At 42.9% G+C, this 20,397-nt stretch overlaps 1 protein-coding gene across 2 annotated transcripts in view; it reads left to right on the top strand.

Moving 5' to 3' along the window:
- PDZRN3 (PDZ domain containing ring finger 3) overlaps positions 1-20,397 on the top strand; it is a 130,587-nt gene that overhangs the window by 81,273 nt on the left and 28,917 nt on the right. The window contains exon 1 of one of the 2 annotated variants that reach the window (XM_066195197.1): positions 19,175-19,378. The exons of the other annotated variant lie outside the window; for it this stretch is intronic. Coding sequence (XP_066051294.1) covers positions 19,310-19,378 — 69 coding nt within the window. The 5' untranslated portion in view covers positions 19,175-19,309. Of the gene's footprint in view, positions 1-19,174; positions 19,379-20,397 lie in introns of those variants that run through there. 2 annotated transcript variants of the gene reach the window in all.

Below are 20,397 nucleotides of genomic sequence, written 5' to 3'. Positions count from 1 at the left end.
GTGAGACAAAGACCTTTCTCCTGGTGCCTGGAAAGCCAGGGTGGTCTGGCTCTTCTGGATGACTTCTTGGGTCACTGCTTGTGCTCTGTCTGAAGTTTCCCCCCTCGGCTGGCTCTGCCTAGGGTCCTGTCCCTCAGCCACCCTCAGTTTCTGCTGCTGCCACAAGTTCTGCCCTGGGCTGGGGTTTCTCCAGCTGCCCCAAGGCCAGGCCAGTGTTCCCTGGCAGAGCTCAGCCCCGTGTCAGGGGACACATCAGACAGGCCAGGACACTTCCGTGCCCAGAGGTTCAGTGATGGCAGTGGAATCTCTGCAGTCCTTCGTGGTCAGTTTATACCATTTTGTGAGATCTGAGCCCAGTAAAGGGACTGTAAGAAGACGGCAATAATATGCAAACCACAGCGTTGCCTGCTGGAGGCACAATGTCTTACCAGGGAATGTATCTCAGTCATGTGTTAACACAAAAAATACCATTCCCGTCCCTCCCTGTAATGTTCCCCATCTCCAGCAGATTCACTCTGGAGCAGAGGCAGTTCCTTCCTCCCCAGTTCTAAAACTGCCCCTCCAATAAACCCAACCCAGGTGGGTGCCCAGGTGCAGAAGGAGCCTCATTATGTTCAGAGTGATGTTCTTCTCTGTAGTTTGCAGCTGCTGAGCCACTCCAGCCTCTGCAGTTGCTCTGCCATATGCCAAATTTGTGAAATCTTGTTCTCATTTCTTTCCCTGCCTTCACCAGAGAGCAGCTCTTCAGGGGAGGCACGTGGAGCTGACAATTACAGCGTTTCCTGCTGTGAAGGACCTGTAGGACATCCCTGGCCATCAGGCTTTACAGGGACACTTGAGAAGTATCTTTAGCCTCTCTTCCCTGTGCTGATGAAGTTACAAAGTGAGGCACGAGCAGTTGGACTGTAAGATTAGAGATCAGCCAGAAAAATGGTTTCATGTACTGCCATTCCTTTATGTTCACTCCTGCGTCCCTCAGAAGTGTGGGGGGGAAAAAAAGGTGGGAGAAAATGAAACACTAATTTTTTTTTTTTTCTTTAGCGATCACTGCCAAAATAAACAGAGCATTTAGAGATTCTGGCGTGGATGAGATAGTGAGCATTCATTTTCTGTATTATTCTAGCCACGGTGTCACCCAGGACCACATCTCACATGACAAGGAGCAATTAAAGGAAAATGTGTCCAGGCTATGCCCCTGCCAAACTGAATCATGACCCTTCTTTTGGCAGCCTCATGCATGAATCCCTCCCCTTGGGGAGCACCAGGCAGGAGCTGATTTGCCAACTGCCACGAGCCATACATTTTTTTTTTTGTGCATGGATGTCATGTTAGTGACATTACGCAGTGGTTGAAAACAGGGTTGATACATCAGCATAAAGGGCTTTTTTTAAACGGTGCTCAAATGCTCAGAGATGAACAGCAGCATCCAAGGAGGGAGGCAGCGTCCCTTCACAGGGTGTTTGCTTTGTTCCAAGTCAAAATTCACAGCCATTTGATTTTAAAAGACACTGTACAATATATACAGATAAAAGTGTATTAAATTACCTAGTTTGAATATAAGCAGCTGTGGATATGGTAGCTGAGAGCACCTGGGGAGTTGTATACCACAGACATAGGATTTTCTGTACAATTTATTCAATTAAAGTGTGAGAAGTGTCTAAAAGAGTTATTTGAAGGGCTTTTGTTCTCCTGCACAATCTCTGCCTCCCACTCCTTTCTTTTGTACCGGTCCCAGAATACAGCTCAGGAAGGAAATAATGAAGGGAGAAGTATCTGGGAAGGACCCACAGCTCCACAGCAGCATCACTCCCAGTATGTCTGGTTCACAGAGGAGATTTGAATAACTGTCCTGTATATTTAACATAAACCTACTCATTGGAATTCAGCATGCTTACATTGCCTCCATAGCAAACATTGTTTTTCTTTCAAACAAAGGCATCTCACCAGCTAAAAGAACAGTGCAATGTCTTACAGACCAAAGCACAATAAACAGAGTGAGAAACCTTATACAGAATAACATCTAATCTGTGTAAATGTGTGTTTAATTCATCTGGATGTAGCTACAACTCAGCTTGCTCCAAGGCAGTAGCATTCATACCATGCCAGAACTGGAATTTTCTGCTTCAACGTCCAAGTTTAGTGGCATTCTAGGCACTGTGGAATGTCAGGAGTGGCCTCCAGATACTGCAGGTCCTCCTGAGCCCTGCATCCCACCTGCCAGGTGCATGGATGTCTGCAGGAATCTTGGATGACTCTGGGTGTCTGTATCTACATTTCCGTTTTAATGCTGTGCTAAGAGAAAGACGGTATTTATTGACAACAAAAAGCAGCTTTGTTAATCCAAGTTTGTCAGCACAAATTGCCCAGAACTCTCTTCGTATCAAGTCTGCTGAAAAAGGAAAAGATCAAAACCTCTGGCAGAGCTGGAGATGCTGCTCCAGAAGCATCAGAAAGCCCTGATGCTTTCTCTTAGTGCTCTTAGGAGATAAACGAGATTTTGGGGCTCCCATCCTGAGTCCTTCATTTCTTATACGTCTGTTACATCACTGAGGTTCAGGTTGTGAACCTCTTCCTTATTCAAAGACCAGCTCAGATCCCTGTCCTGTGCTGCCTTCAGGGAGCAGCACCTTCTGAACCCAGCCCTGTTGGAGTGTCCTTGTGGGTGTCCTGTTCCTGTCCTTGCTAAAGACTAATTTTGCACAGTATTACACAAGTACTGCCAATAAATACAGACTCAGGTTATGAAAAATGCAATTGTAAAGTGTTTCACACATGAGAGGAATCCTAATATACCCTTAAATTTATAATTGGTCATAACAGTCATTAAAGTCTGATAAAATTCCCTTAACCTAATCCACCCATTCTTAAATGAAATGTAGTTGGTATTAATCAGGAAGAAAGATTCATTAATTAGCTGGGATCATCCTGTGAACATGAAAACTCCTACTGGTGATTAAAGTTTGCTGTAAGAAATCCCAAGCCCAAGTACTTCTCTAATCAAAAGCTCCATTAGCATTTGGAAAAATTTGCATTATTTTCCAGAATAACCTTAATACAGTGAGTGAGACTGTGTCTGAATTTTACCAGAATCCTAAAACCCAAAGTGAAAGTACAGAGCAGACACAACTGATAAATACCAGAAGGTAAAACATGAGCCAGGTCCTAGAGTCATGAAACTCAGCCTCCTTATAATTAGCAGAAAGCAGAGAAATTGGAAAAAATTCCAGACTTTCAGAGATGACTGCTTTTCCAGAATTGTACTTTTCGTCTCCACACAGCTGGAGAGAGAAAGGATTGCTTTGTACTCCCTGCAGGCTCCCAGTGCTTCCAGGAGGCTGGAATTCCTGCACTGTGTGTTCATTCCTCCAGGAAAGGTTTCCCCTGCTCGCTTTCTTTGCTTTGGTGATGTGTATTTTCCACATCTCAGCACATGTTCCTGGAACTGCTCACTGCCTGCTCCCTGCACGGGGCTACCAGCAGTGCTGGAAGTGCCCACATCCTCAGCACACCTGGGAAGGGCAGTGGGGTGTTTCAGACACCTGACAGAAGGGTGGAAATGTTTTTTTTTTTCTTTTCAGCAGAAGTTCATCACTGCAGATCAGGGCTTTTCAGGATAAACTCTCTCAAAGCTGAACAGCTTTTCAGAACCAACACATCATTCAAAGACATTTAGTACAAGCAGTTGTCCAATTTATCGTCTCTTGGAGTGCCAGCGTTTTTAACAAAATTAACAAATAGGCACCTCATGGCAAGCAGGGTGAAATTACTCTTTTTTTGTAATTAGACTTCTGACGATATTATATTATGTAGTTAAGGGAAAAGAACTTTGCCTCAAATTTCAAAGTGGTGAATCCCAGTTTAATTCTGCTAATGGCACTTAACACAGATGGCTAAAAAGAGTAATTATCTTCTTTAAGTCTCTGCCACCTGCCACAAGTGAACTGTTTTCTTTAATTGCTCAGAATTACTCTTAATCACACATAACAGTTACTTAAACCCTAGTCGCATATTGCAACTCAAGAGCAAGACTTTAACCCCAAACATTCGACTTAAGAAATTACCCCCCTGACCAGGAGCACAATGCCAGGGTGTGCTGTGACAGTTGGAAAGATTAAAAAGATTAATCTTTTCTCTTCCAGGTCAGAGCAAAGTTTGCAGGCTAATCACACAACTCCTGTTGTCTGATCCAAGTAATTACCAGAGCAACCAAAAGGCTATATCCACAGCAGCAGGAAAAAAATTCACACCATTTCTTCCTGTTGATTCACTTTCTCCAGCAAATGGTCAATTTTAAAAGCCACACAGTCAGACTGATCTGAAAAATGACTTACTGAAGAACTGAAAGGTGTAACATTAACTGTACCTGACTGATGAGTCGAAGCTTTTTAGATTCCTGGAGATAAGTTAACAGATAAAATAATCCCATTTTCCATTGGGGCATCATTTTGAATTAAATTGATGTTAGGCATTTAAAAATCCCAACGTGACACCTTTTGGAAATTTCTGGCTGCATTATATTTTGTAACAGCAATTCTTGCCTCCCACCACTCAGAAGCCATGTGTTTGTTGGCAGAACAGTAATTCTTCCCTTCTTCTTTACTACTGTTCTTCTGTACTTCTTTACTACTGTTCTGAGCCACATATTCAGATTACATGCAATAATTCAGAAGCCTTCCCGTTAGTTCTGCCTCCTGATCACCACACTGAATTGAAAAAGCACTAATGCAAATCCTGAGTTTTAGCTCGATCTCTGTGCTTCAGAGAAATGAAAAAGCACCAACCTTAGTGATCCATGAATTATGAAATCTGTAACTCTCTGTCACCATTTTCCCAAGTTTGTTAGAGAAAGTTTGCAATAGGACTCATACACAAGGGGGTATGAGGAAAATTAGGGTGGACACTACTAAGGAGAGCTCTTAAAGTGAAAACAAACACCAAGCAGACAGTTTCCCTTCTCAGTATAAAATAGTCTGCAGTAGAATTGATCTGTATTAGGCCTTTTCAAGAACACACACTGGTTTTGAAAAATTCCTCCATTCTTTTGAAATTAGATGAACTTATGAATACTGCAATTTGGCAATTTTTTTGATGTTACACTTCATATTTTTGAATTTGCGAGTGGCAGAGAGAAAGGAAATCATTTAGAAGCACAGACCTGGGAAACAGCTTTAAGAAGCTTGTATGTGATCACCAATCTCAGTATAAACAGAGCCCTAAACCATGAAATGAGCAATGACTCAGAAACTCCACAGCAAAAGATTCCTGAACTTGATCTTTAAGGAAATTAATTATCTATGACACTAATATTGTACACCAGGGCTTTGCACTGTGCTCCAACTTGGTGAGAGTTTCTATTTCGTAAATTCCTTGAACCAGCCTGATTAACACTTCTAAGAGAGTCTCAGCTGTATGAAAAGTCCCTGAGTAGGTGTGAGAAAGGAAAGGTCTGACGGCCCCTGTGTATTTCTAATACAGCAGGGAAGGTTGGTCTGCTAACAGTATTTACCTTTGTTTCTTGGCAAATAGCAAACTATTATTGGATAATTAGACTAAAGGTCAAGATCCACTTTTTTTTCCCCCCTTTCAGAAACATGTTTACTCTTTATTTAGGTTCAGCTAAAAAGTGCTTTTCATGGAGTAATATCGCGCAGCATCATTTGAATGTATCACGCCTTCTGACACTGACTTAATTTAATGGTGGAAGATAAGAATTTTCAGTGGTGCCTGCTCAGGTGTCCTTATTGCCATCCCGCTCCAGCTTCCATCTGGGTTTGTGACAACAATAACAATAATAATAATGACTCATAAAATGTAGCTGTTTTCATATAAACATTGTCCAAGTGACAATAGATTTTTATAATCAGCTCTGTTGGCGGCCAGTGAATGCACTGCTGGTGTGTTGGGGCTGGGAGGGCACAGGGCTGCAGGAAATGAAAACAACTTCAGAAGGAGGAGAGATTAAATACAATCAATCCATCACAGCATGATAAGTAACGGGCTCGCAGAGTTTTAATGGACTAAAGAGTGTAATGTGTTTGGTTTGGGAACCGCAGAGTTTAATCAAGTATTTTTACATTTTTAAACAGGAAATGGCCCTTTCTGCAAAGGATATACACATTTGCAGTGCATAAATCAGTTCCTGAGTCCCAGGATTCTGATCTCATGGTCTTTACCATGCAATTAACTTTAACTCTTTCTCTGAGGGAAGGCCTGCTCATTGTGGCAGTGTAATGTGATGTGATGAGTTGTTGCTGTTGTTTTTCCATGTATCCCAGCCTGGCTGCTGGGAACGGGATCAGGGAGGCTCGTGGAAAGGGCTGGGCCCATTGTGGGGTTCCTTTAGCACTGTACAAATGTCACGTTTATTTAACACTGTCCAGGTTTCAGGCAGGACAGCAGGTAGCTGTGACAGCTGTCTTTTAAATTATGCAGAAAAACAAGCTGAGGACAAATACAACTGAGCAGTGGCTTGTTAAAGGAATCTCCTGGATACAGCCGTGGTTATTCCTTCACAAAACCCCTGGCATCGCTTTGCAATAAAATCAGGTAAAATTGAGGGTGCAAATGCTTCCTGACAACATAAAATATGCACAGCTGCTCACACACACAAATACCTCTCGTCTGAGATTACTGATAACTTATCTGTGCCCAAATGAGATGGAAAATTGACAAAACATCTATAGTTAATACACCCCCTCACAGACTACTTTGGAGAAACCTAGTTCATGCATTATACATTAATTGAGCCAACTGCACGTGCATGGACAGGATATTATGATGATGAAGGTGGCCACCTTGTCAAAACATAAGGGATGGATTAAAACAACGCTGAATGACACCAGGGCTGGGAGCCCTGCAGCTGAGCTCAACCACAGACTCTCCTGGAAGCTGAAAAGGGTGCTGGGAATCCCATTCTCACCAGAAAATCAGGTGGCCCTGAATGTAATCTGTGTACAGATCCCGCAGTTTGCAAGCAGGGGATCCTCACAGACCATAGGCTTTGCTACCTCCTGCACAAGAAATATTTCCAGTATTAAAGCTTGAATTTAATGAAAGTCTCTTAATGAAACCAAGTTGGTTTTTTCCCCCCCTTTCTAATTAAACACTAAATGCTACAGTGAGGAGGAAGATATGAATGCAGAGAAAGCAAATGTTTGAAACACTTTCAAACAAACACTGAAACTAAATGGAAAATGTTTGAAATAAGTGTTCCTTTGTAAGTTATGGGAAAGGTTTTCTGAAGCACTCTTTAAGGAAGACCAGATACAGGGATGTGCTCATGCCTGTGATACTGAATAGAAAAATACTTTAAAATACTGAAAAAGAAGAAGTCTTCCTCTGCTTTCAAGCAGATTTTAAGAAGAGTGTGTTCTACTTTAACACCTCAGTTGAAGGACTGCAGTAAAACTGCACATGAACAAGACACTGCTTTGCTAAACTGCTTGGCAGAAATGCAAAATAAGCCAACAAACTACTGGAGAAAAAGAGTCTGGCTCAGAAAGCATTGCTGTGATTCCAGGTTCCCGTTCCCTCGTGATGTACCAATATAAATAGACATGCCTCATGTAGACAGCTTTCACAAGAAAAATTATGGACTGCTTGACTTAATATAAAATTATATTAATAAAATGACAGCAGGGAAATAGAAATTCATATCTGTCCCAAAACCTTGAGAACTTTATTTTTTTAAAAAACAGGAAATGCATTAAGAAACCGCATCCATGGGTGAAAGCGTTTGATTGTTATTTTAGATTGCAACCTCCTTTTCTCTTCTTTCTTTCACTGGCATTTGTTTTCTGTTCCTGTGCTTCCTTAGTCCTGTCTTCTGTGGTATCATGGCACCATGACCAAAGTGACAGACTTTTGTCTCTGCTGGATTAATCAGTGTGTTCTTTGATCCATAACATATGCTCCTCGTAGACATTTAGCGTCAACATATTCAAGATTTGTGGTCTGGCAGTTCAGTGCCTGATGTTAACCCGGCTGATAGACACTTTGGAGTATTTAATTCTATTTTTTTTTCTTTAATGGAGCCTGCCTTTCATCCATAATAGAGCCTAAACAACAGAGTTAAATATGTGATGTGAAATATTTGGGTTGATAGCTTTGCTTGAAGATAATTTTTTTGGGGGGGGGTGAGAAAGCACTGAGCGGTTCCCAGACAAATCCCAGCTCTCTGTAGGCACAGAGTGGATGTTTGGATGCAGATCTTGCCCCAGGGTTTGTGTCTTCGTGGCCAGGGAAGAAGACAAGAACTCCACAGCACCAGTTCTGGTGTCTATCCCAGAATACTCTGACATTGCTCCAGGCGCACAGCCAGGCTCCACAGCTGATGGAAAACCAGGGAAAGTCACTTCAGCTGCTGTGACCCAGGGCTTTGTGATGAGAGCCCAAAATCCATCTGCTGGGCTGGTCCTGGTGGGATGCAGGAGGTGCTGGGCCAGCCCACAGCATCAGGAGGGCAATTCCCAGGGAATGCCACTCCTCACCCAGCTGATTCCCGGGAACAGGGACCCACACAGGTTCTGCAGTGGGTGGCTGAGGTGGGAAATATGGCCTTTATTTCCTCTGAGTTATATCAGAGGAACCTGGCAAGGGCAGGGAAAAGAACAGAAGAAATAGGGGGTAAACCAAGATATTTTTCCTTTAGCGTATCAATGAAATAAGGGATATCAATTAATGAGATTCCAACGATTTAATTATTTTTCATTGTGAGGTACAGCATGTGATTTATGGCTCAGCTACTCCTTTACTGATCATGCTGCTATAAAGGGCCACATAATATATTGCTTTCTACTATGCCATGCACAGCTAGAAATGGCAAGTGTAAAACGGGATTAACTGCCCTCAAAATAGTCTGGGCTTCAAATTAATTGTAAAAGGCTGATGTCAAAACTCCTTTTGACTTCAGAAGGTGCTGAATTACCTCCTCATCCGCATCTCCTACTGCACACAGGCATATCCCTGTCTATGGCAGACTGGGCCCCAAAATAGTCCATGTAATTTAGAGCAGAGAGGATTTTTATTATTTTTTTTAAAGCATTGTCCTGCCATGAAGAATTAAACAGAAAATGAATGGAGAAACCAAATGTCAGCTGCTCCCTTAGACTTCAAGGTTCAGGAAACTGCTTAGTGGGAGTAGGAAGAGACTGGCAGGCTGAAATGTAAGAGAATAATTGCATTATAAGAAGATTATGGAAGATTATTTTTTCTTGCGGGCCCCAGATTTCTGCAAAAACAATCCTCAATTGCATCCTACATGGCAGGATGAATTCCCCCATTCCTCCAAACAACCGGGGTTTATTAACTGCGTGTTCCTTTGGTGTGGGCAAAATTAAAAATGGGCTTATATTGCAAAACATTCCACGCATCTTTCTTTCCTTTGACAACGTGGAGCTTAATGTGATTAACAATGTGGCAGCTCGTAGCAAGAGGAAAAAATAATTGTTGGGTTTGGGTTTTTTTTTTTTTTTTCAATATATGACCCCCCTAATGATCCAGGAATCAATTTGCACCCTGGGAGAGTTCCCCCAGCTGAGGGTTGGGGAGCTGGGTGGGCTGCCTTCATTTCCCTATCAATGTGAGGCTCCTGCAGCCCTGGGTAGCCAGGCTTTTTTATTTTATTTTTTTTTAATGTTTAACTATAACCGCTGGGACTGGAATCAGAGCTTCTCATGGCCCAGTATGAATATTAATAAGACACCGGGCCATGGAGTTCCTGGCTGATTTTGACAGTTTAAAGGATCAGTTAGTTAATTAGAAGATGACATGGCACATCGCATCCCTTGGCTCCGTCCTGCCTTCTGTCTCCTCTTTTCATTTTCTTTTTTGACATGTTAGATTACATCATTACTTGTAGTTTCACTTGTTAGCCACACCATGAAATGAGACTATTTTAAGCTGTAATTATTGTGATTTCTCTCCTCTGCTAGGAACATGAAACTCAAAGAAAGCAGAGAGCAACTTGGATTTCAAAGACTTAGGAATACATGCCTGGCAGTTTATAACCTCCTAACTACAGCCAAGAAACAGAAAAAAAAAATTAAATAGCACAGAAAATTGTGTTGATCATCATACTGGCAACCACTGTAGTGTTTTAAGTAGGCAGCCCCATCATCTGGGCTTCATCTGTCACTTAATTAATGTTTTCATAGGTGTATTTCTCAGAAATCCAGAGTCTCTTCCCCCCAGCCATGTGATTGTGCCTCTAGATATGTATATGCAGTCCAGGACATTTGTGTCCTAAACAGAGTCTGGGTTTTCTGTCATCATCATGGTCAGAACAGACTCAAATATTTGAAAAGAAAGTGCAGCACTCTGCAGAACCCTCTCATTTGGGGAAATAACAGAGGAGAGCAAAGATGGGCAGGGGATAAGAAATGTCATTGAAATCTTATTTCCCATCTATTCCTGATACCCCAAAACAGTCAGACTGCAACCCAAACCATAAAAATATTTAAAATAAATACAGTCACACCATAAATCACACAGATTTTCAAGTTCTGCATCCCAGGTTCATGCTGCAGTCAGCCACCAGGATGAAAATTATGGACACATAATACAACTTTGCAAGAAACACAACCACTTATTTTGTTTGTTACTAGATCATCTCATTAAATAATGTTTGTGTTCTAGCTTCCATTCTGTAGGTAAAGTTCTTATCAAGGACATTGGTCTGTTCCTGCAGAGAAATGCAGAGAAATATAAGTCTGCAGGAAAACTCGAATGCAGTTTCTGGATTAGGGAAAACCAGCAGCTCTGAGGCTTCACTGGAAATGACAAGATTACTGGGTGAATGTGTCTTCTGATAGGAATGATCATTTCTGGGTTATGATTCCCTGTGTACTTTGCCTTTTATCAAATATTTATATGTGTGTATTCGTTTCAATACTGCCTGATCAATAGTGCTTATCAGAATGTGTATTTTAAAGGAAGAAATGGCAGAGGAAGTACAGCTGTGGGATAACTCCATGCAGTTGGCCAATTCAAGGGCCAATGTGGGTAATTTATGTCTTTCATTAAGGTAAACATTGATTCACAGGGCTTCCCAGAAATACAGTGCTAATAACAGGTGGAAATCACTTCCATTGCCACTGAAGATGAAGCCAGGTGATGTGACCTGGAGAAGGAACAAAACTGGGAGTTATGTGCCCTCCAACAAGGATTAATGCTTGGACTTGATGAGCTCAGAGGTCTTTTCCAGCCTAAATGCTTCTATGACTTTCCTCATTGAACCAGAATTCCTTGTTCATGATGACCCAGGTTAAGCATACAAAGTGTCCTTCTTGTATCAGAGAAGGCATTAATACTTAGAGTGTCCTTTATCCAGTCGAAGTTTTTGCAATAGGATTGATTTTATAATGAAATGAGACGTGAACCAGCACTGCTGCAATTCCCATAGGCTGGTGAGATTACATCGCAAAGAGGATAAATGGGAAGCAAATATTGTTGTGCATTGTTGGTGTGTTTCATGAGCTGAACAATGGAAATCCGCACTGGGCAGGACCTGAGCCACCTTCTGTATCCTCCCATAGTTTTGAGATTGGTGATGCTGGGAGCCCACAGGTGAATTCCCAGCACAGACACAGCCTGGCTCTGGGATTGCAGCCAGCCAGTCCCCATTTCCCTCTGTCCCTCTCCTCTTACCCCACACACCTGATCTGCTGTTGCTGTACTTTAGCTGCAGCACCGACTCTGCGGCCGCCTCACGTCCCCGGCAGTCACTGCTGTCCCCTCTGAGAGCCCACAGTGGAATTAATCACACACACCAGCTCTGGAGCTAATGCCAATCTCCTTCAGTGAAAACACATCTTTCCCAACTTCAAAGACAGAAATGAACACTTATATTTCCTTTGTTCCTAAAAGACTCAAATCCTGTCTCATTGAAGGTCTGCTCGTCTCCTGGGTCTTCCCTGCATAGGAGCTCTAGCTGAGAATTAGCAATCAAACCCCTCATTGTCCACCTGAACCTAGAAATGAAAACAAAGGCAAACATATAAGCAAGTCCTTTTATTCTGACTGCCATTTACCATTAATACTTAATATTCCCACATATTCTTTTCATCGGGTGGTTAATATAAAACCTAATGAACCATAGATGGCATTCCTGTTTTGCTCTGTTTCATATTAAGTGTGGAGCAGTAAAAACTGAGAAATGAAAGATAATATCTTTTCAAATAGAAATGGCTTAAAATCCTTAATACGAACACAGGAGCTAAAACACAAAAGTGAAGACTGTGATCCTTAGCAGGTCTTGGCAGTTTCTGGCCATAGGTTATTAAGCATTGTTCAGCTGACCCTAAGGGGAGTTCATCTGGAGACATTAAGGTCAGAGAGTAGAAGCACTTGGACACAGTCAAATGGATTTTACACCTTTGTATCTCTCTGACATTACTGTTTTGCTTCAGCAAACTGCCTAATATCAGATATATCCTACTGGGTACCTTTCTAAATCACTTCAATTTTCTTTGTCCCTGGGCTACAGTTATATGATCAGGAGCCAAAGCTATCACAGGCTATGATATACTATTTTACTTCCTCGTTTGTATTAGAATGAGCTTTATTAGCTTTGGGGTCGCGTGTCTATCAGTTTTAAAGATGAAGTACTATGTCAATAGTTTTTATGCAGCATTCACGTCCACCGAATCATTTGGCGTGCTCTGAGATTATTAAAAGTGCATTATCACTTTTACAGCAAACGTTCTTATTTTGAAATAGCCATCACTCAGAGCAGTCTGTGCTTACCAATACTGTCTCTCTAAAGTGATATTTCACAGCAAAATCAAAGTGAGGATTGATGCTCTGTAAGTAATTTCAGATTTGAGAGCATGTGAACCTTATAAACACAAGCGTAGAACTAACATTTGACTCCACACTCCTGTACTTTCATTATCCACTTTCTTCCTTTAAATCTTCCTAATTTGCTATTGTATGTTGTTGTAACTGCTAACAATAACCACAGCACTTTTCACCATGTAAAAAGTGGCAATTTGTGCAAACTTGGATTTGTCGTTCTTCTTAAATAGTTAAATAACCCGTAAAAAATTACGGAGATTAGTTTGGCTGTTGCGGCATCAAAACCAGGAAATCAAAGATGCTTTTTTGTGAGGAAGCTGAGGTTTCAGCTAACAGGGAAGAAGCTTTTAGAACACAAATCCAGCCTATAATCAGATTTTCTCATTTCCTTGCCAGCCTTCCGCACTTTTGGTTTCGTGGTTCGCAGTGACTGCTTCCATTGTGTCACGAATGGAAAAAGGACGAGGGATTCGAGATAGAGGAGGAGGAGTGTGATCTGCCTCCAGGTCCTTCCCCCAGCTGGGCATTGCTAGGCTGGAGGTGTCACAGCTGGCAGATGGTGATTTTGGAGCTGGTTATGCTTAGGTGAAAGAGCACTCCCTTTTTGATGAGTTCATTCTCCAGCCTCGGCGGCTCAAACCCTGTTTCACCCACTCCCATCACTGCAATCACTGTAAATCCAGCTTGAACATCCTCAGGTTCAGGGATCACCTTTTGCCTTCAGCTTTGACCAAGACCTCTTGGCACTGCCGTAATCAACACCCAGAGAGGCAGCCCAGGGGAGGAGGAGCTCCTTGGTCCATAGGTCAGCTCTCCTGGTTCTCCCCATCACAAAAGGTCTCAGTGGCATATTAAAGAGTTATTTACCCTATTCTGACCTCATCGTTCTGCTTCATGGGAGACTGAATTAACCCAATAGGGTTGTATCTGCTGTGTCCCTGCAATGCTTACAGGGATGGTGCTGTGATGCTCCTGAAGCATCACTGCCTTCCTCAAGTGGCATAAATTACAGAGATATTGGACTTTTAAAGAGCTTCGAGGACAGAACAGTTCCTTCAGCAGTTTAACAATAAGTATCATTTCATTTAAGTTACTTCTGAGGATTGGAACTCTTTCAGAGATGCTAAGTGGAGCAAATAAGGATCTCAAGGCTTCAGCATTAACTGATGGGAATAAAGCCAAAGTTTTACATTTGCTTTCACATCCTCTCTTGTGGTATGTTTTAGTTTAAATATTTTGGCTCAGTCTTGAAGCTTCCAATGCATAGGCAGATTGCTATGCCCAAATGCAAAAAAAAAAAAAAAAAAAAAAAAAAAAAGCCCACCAGAATTGAGATCTTTTTGCTGTTATATTTAGAGTATGTATTTAATTATTGTGCCTGCACGATGCCATAGAAAATCCTGGTTTGCTTTCACATATTCAACAAAGAACTTTTAAGAAGGGTATTTTTAAATTAGATCCACACTAATTACATGTATTATTGAGAACCCAACGCTTCACAGCTATCAGTGGGTTGTATTATTGAACATTTTCAAATAAACACAGGGAAGCAGAACTCAGTCTGAACACATTCCCAGCAGAGGCACTCAAGCTTTAATAAAGGTAACCCAATGGTTATAATTAAAAAACACCATCTCACACTTTGAAAAATCCCAGACACTGAACTTTGAAGTATGGTTGTGTAACACAGTTCTCTTTCACAGCACTCTGGGTAACCATCATCTGTACAGTTCCATGACTTCTGTTTATTTAACACACCAAAGCAAGAATTATTTATAAAGTCACAGCTGTTCTTTTTCCTAGCTTTTGTTTCTCGCAAGTCTTAAATATTTGTAAAAACAAGAAAAGTAATTAAAGTATTGATACATTAAGCAAACGCTTCCCTAATCACGCTGCTTAAATAGGAATCACTTGTTTAAACAGAACTTGCTAAGTATATGTACAGAAATACAATGTTAAATAGTTGCTGCAGAGTAGGAAAGCCAACTTGCATTTAAAGAAACAAAATAAACAACGCCAAACCATCTCTGATATCGCAGGCAGCCTCTCCAGCATTAGGAACTCCCAGCCCCGAGCTGCGTTTGGTGTGTGGCCAGCTCTGTGCAGGAGCTGTGTGCCATCTGCTCCTCACACAAAGGACACGAGTTTATTCTTGCTGGTGGGAACTGCTGTCCAAGAGCCAACCCTTGGCAGCGCCAGTGCCTACCCTTGAAAAGCTGGCAGAGAGTGCTTTTTAGCCTTTGAGTTCCCTAATAATGATCCCCTCCAGGGTGCAGGTCCCCCATGAGTGCTTCATTTCCCTCTTTATTCTGGTTCACCATCCCGTGCAGACAGGCAGGACACCTGAAGTGCATCAGTCTCCTGTGGATTCCCCCTTACCTGCCAGCACCTGGCAGGCTTAATCAGGGAATAAAACAAACATTTAAACAACAAAATTTATATTAGGTTTGTAGTTGCAAGCTGAGAGATTGCAAATTGAAACTAAGACGCGTGCAAAAAGCAAAACCAGCCAGTGGTCTGTGGCAGCATTCCCTCCTTGTCCGTCCAGGACCTCCAGCTTCCCAGGGACAAGAGCAGCACCCTCCCCTTTGTGGAGGCAATCTGGCTGCTTCCCACCTTCTTCTGTTCCCTGGGAATTAGCTTTTGGACACAAAAGCCAATGTCTGATAGCCGGAGCCAGGTATTGTGGAAAAGGGGATTTTGCAGCCGCGGTCACACGCAGGCAGGCAGGGAGTGAGTAATCTAGATAAATGCTAATGAAAGCTCTTGCTGGCACCTTGTGTATTCAAAGGCTATTTCCTATTGTTCCCAGTCAGCTGGCTCGCTGACTTCCCATTCAGGCTGGATTGCTCAGATTCAGCTGGGACCACTCTAACATTCCCATTACACGTGATGTAAACCCTCCACTGCCGTCCATTTGGTTAAACTCATCATCTGTGCCCTGGCGAGACCACACATGACACGTTGTTAGCGCCGGTGACAGATCCCATAATGAGCTGCCTGAACCCGACAGCCAAGGGGAGCCTGGGGTTTACCTGCCCCAGGTACAGCAGGTGGTGAGGCGGGTTCCCGTAGTGCACCAAGCATCCTTGGTCAGTGCTTTATAAAACAAGTCACGTAATTAACATCCAGCCCATCCCAGCAGCTCGTGTGGCTCTCCCTGCCTGGATGGGTCCGGCAGTGAGGAGCATCCCTTTGTTCTTGGTATCCATCCTGCCACCTCACAAAGAGCCCCTAGGAAACGGAGCTGGCCTCCTCAGACCTGGCATCACTCACCGAACTCCTTTAAATCTCACAGGAATTAAAGTGGAAGCTCGTAGCAACTTTGTGCTGAGAACACACAAATTGCAACAGCTTAGGAGGAGCTGACCAAATTTAGCAGATTTCACAGGGACAACGCAAACCATCCCGGTGCCAAACTTCAAATTCTTGTTTCAAATTATGTTGACACTAAAACCCTCTTAAAGAAAGCATCCAGAATTTCAGAATATAGGGAAACTTTTTTTTTTTTTTCTCCCTGTAATCTTACTCTTGGAAATGACTGAAACTTCAGCTCAAGTGCACCATTAAAGGCAGAAATCAGCACTGGACAAAGCCCAGAACACAAGCTTGCAGCCCAAATGTTTAAAGTTTGGCAAAGAGCTGTAAAACCCGGTCAGTATTGACCCGAGGCAGTGCTACCATTTTTGCCTTTGAGGTGAATAGGGGAGATACAAGTTGTATTTCAATAATGGAAACGTCTCCAGTGAGATGGGCACTGGCCTGGCCCCAGGAGCAGCTCATTTACCAGCGTGAGCTCTTTGCTGCTGGGGCCATGGCAGCTGCAGAATCCCAAACATCACATTTATGGGACCCTCCACTCCCACATCAAAACAAGTCTTCTGCTGGGCTTACTCTCCTGGCCTGACTTAGGGATTATCTCTCTGAATCAGATGAAACATTATCTCCTGCAGTCTATCACGTTGCTATAGGGAAATAACAAATAGGTGTGTTTCCGTTGAAACTGGAAATTAAATATCCCGCATGTTTCTGGTTTATTTCTAAGCAGATCCAGCTGCGTGCTATTCCTAAAAAAAGAAAATTCCAGACTGACCTCAGCCACCTGAACAGAACACTAACATTTATTTAAATGGCATCTAGTATTTGAGAAGAAACTTAATTGCATTTAAGAAGAAAACCAAAATCACAGGCAACATTTTTGGAAGCTTTACCTTAAGTTGCCTAATCAAATTACATAACCAAAAAATTGTGTAATCAAAGCCATAAACTTTTTTACAATTTCCATAGAGTGTGAGGGGGTTTTTTTATTTAATTCACTTATCATCATCATCATCCTTTTCTACTTTTAGGGAACATTAGTCCCCTCATGCAAGAATTTTCCAGTTGTTCAAGATCCACAGTCACTGGCTGTCAACCAGCTTTGGAAAATCTGTAGTGTGTGAATGGTATGTGTAACCAGGGATATCCTGAATCGTTCCTTGAGGGCAGCAGAAACATCCAGGCTTCCTCTGCCTTGACCCAACCTTGCAACTTCTGCCACCAAGGCAGCGGTTCTCTCAACAGGGAAGCAGCACAGTCACAGCTCAGGGACAAAGTTCCTACTTGCCTTTGGGTGTTTGGCAGGGATTTTAGTCACAGGTGGGATTGGAAGGGACCCCTGGAGTCCATCCAGTCCAACCCCCCTGCCACAGCAAGGTCATCCAGACCAGGTTGCAGAGGATGATGTCCAGGTGGATTTTGAATAACCCCAGAGAAGGCGACTTCACAGCATCTCTGGACAGCTGCTCCAGGGCTCTGCCACCCTCACAATAAGGAAGTTTTTTTCTCGTATTCAGATAGAACTTCCTGTGTTTCAGTTTGTGCCCATTGTCCCTTGTCCTGTTGCTGGACACTACTGAAACGAGGTCTCCTTTCTTTCTGTTCTTTGTTTCTTTCTGTTGGCAGGCAAATTTTGCTACCAAAATAAAGCCTCAGAGTCAAGGGACCCCTTCTTGTCAGCCTCTGTTAACTAAAGTTGTACTAAAGCATGAGCTGCATTGCAGTAACTGAACATTTTAATGCGAACTGCGAGTCAATGCCACTGTAGCAAGAACTGAGTATTTTACAAGATCCCTACAGCAAACACCTGTGTACAGAGTTTGGACAGAAAAAATGATCCTTGCGCAGCATTTCCCTTGTGATCCACAGAAACTCGCTGAGCAAACGGTCAAAACCAGTTAGATAACCAGGGCCCAGGATCCATCCAGGCTCTCCATGCAGTGCCTGTGGGAACGGCACCCTTGGTCTCACTCCTGGCTGCTCTGTCATCTTCTCCTCTTTATGGCAGAATGAGTTGCAGTGAGGTTATAAAAAGGCACCCCCTTCTGAATGCTTAAACAACTGGGAAAATTACGGTCAATCCACACTCCCAACGCAAGGTAGGGCTTCTCACAGACTGGAAAATATCCATAAAGCCAGTGAGTTACGAGTACTTTTCTAGCTCATTGGGCAGTTCACTGCTGTCTTATCCTTTACATCTGTGGTGCAGGTTTAATGCAGATCTACGCACTCAAATGCTGAGTACTCGTAAATGCCATACTGATTTTATTGTACGTATTTTTATAATCTCATAAAGTTTATATTTTTAATATCACAGATAATATGTGAACCTGCCATTTACGCCACTCAAATACACAATGGGTGTCGGTAGCATAAATGGCCATTTTTCACTTGGAATACATATTAATCTAAAGCTAATCTATACTAATACAAGATGCTCTTTTTTTGTTGGGTTTTGTTTTTTTTTTTAATTCCTAAATCCACATACGTTCACATTTATCTTCTTTGCTTTGCAGCCAGGTCCTAAGGCTGTGGAGGCTTTCAGGGACAGAGATGCCTTTCTCTGTTGTGCTTGTTAAACACGCAGTTCAGTCAGCTGCTGCTGTAAAACCGAGGCTCTCAAATAGCACCACAGTCCGGGAGGGAAATAAATGCTACTGAGCATATTCAACTTCACCATGGCTGAGTTCTGTACCATGACATTCATTTCTTTGTGCCTTACATTTAAACCCTTGCTCCCAGCCTGCCGAAATGTGGGAAGAATTATCCTGAGGGACCGTAGTAAAACGCAGTCGTGTTTATTTGTAATTGCTACAAAATGGTTTACAAAATTGTTAGTGTCCTTTATTATGCCTGCTACTGAAGCACTTGCCTGTTAATTAGAGAAATTTCAGCTGTCATAGCTGGCAATTATAGCTTGTGTATCGCTGTCTGTTATGAATAGTCAATGAGAGCTGATTAATATGCATGAGTGGCGGTATATAGCCGTGCCTGGGCGCCGGGAGAGGCAGAGGGAGTGAGCTGTGAGTGCAGAGTGCTGGGGACGGGCAGAGCTCCGCGGCGTTCCCACCGCCACCGCCGGCTCCAGGCGCCTCACCTGCGGGTCCCAGCCCCACCTGGATGTGTGCTGGCCACAGGCATCGCTCTGGCTGCCCGGGGGAATCAGGAGGATCCTTTCTGCCGCTTGAATTTAAACATGGGATGCAGTTTGTGCACTCTGCAGAAGCCAGAAGAGCAGTACAAGTTGCTGTATGAAGTTTGTCAGGTAAAGAATCGGATTTAGTTTTTAAAAGCGAGTGTTCTCTATTAGGCTTGTGGGCAGTGTTTAGGGCAGGGAAGCTGGAGTACCAGGAACTGGAAATGAAATTGGGTTTGCCTTGTTTGAAATCTGTGTGATAATGATTATGGTTTTAGCCTGTATCTTCCCGTTCACATGTACAGAGCATCAGATATTTAAATGTGGCTATTACACATCAAACTTTTCACAAAACTTTCATCACAAAATAAGACTTGTGTTCATTTCTCCAGTGTATGTTAGGTTAAATTTCTTGTCAAGGATAATGGCTTGGTCACACATTCCTTGCACAAGTGGAAAAGATGCACGAAGAAGGTTTTGTAGCTGTTTACAAGTACCTAGAGCCACTTGTTTGTGTGCGGTGCGTTCGCTGGTGCTCAGTCTGGTCTGTAAGTGCATGTCACTGAGAGTTTGGATCTAGCTGTTGTAGGTGTTGCACCTTGATGTGTAAAAATACCACCTAATAAACAGCTTTAACAGCAGATTAAAACTACTATCCTACAGAGCTTTAGATACCGAATTACTCATATGAACCTTCTGAGAAGTTTTCTGTGAATGTTTTAACACATCAACCTCTATTACAAAGATTTTGTTTCCTGTTTCTGCTTTTCCTTCTGCCTGCCTCTGAAATTCCTTTCTCTGTCAGGTCTACAGTACAGTTGGGACTGAGGCAGTGGGATGGAGCCCTGCAAAGTGATGGCCAGGTGGTTCAGGATGTATTCCTGCAGGTCTCCCTGGAAATACTCACAGGCATATACACTCATAGTCAATTCTGAAAAGGTGGATTGGGTTGTCTGTACAAGGACTCTGGGTGGACAGACACTACCCAGATCCTTCGAGCTGCACTTTTCCCCCCTTGCCATTCCTGGGGTGGTTTAGGACAAGTGGCAATTGCTGGGTGACATTCCCAGCGCTGCTCCGTGCTGCCGGCAGAGGGAATTGCTCAGCAATCCCGTGTCCTGCTGCCTTCCCACCTGCAGCTGATCCCA

Source organism: Chamaea fasciata, unplaced genomic scaffold (genome assembly GCF_029207755.1).
Source record: "Chamaea fasciata isolate MVZ Bird 193981 ecotype frontalis unplaced genomic scaffold, bChaFas1.0.hap1 SCAF_13, whole genome shotgun sequence".
NCBI lineage: Eukaryota > Metazoa > Chordata > Aves > Passeriformes > Sylviidae > Chamaea > Chamaea fasciata.
This window is presented reverse-complemented; position numbering and strand designations above follow the sequence as displayed.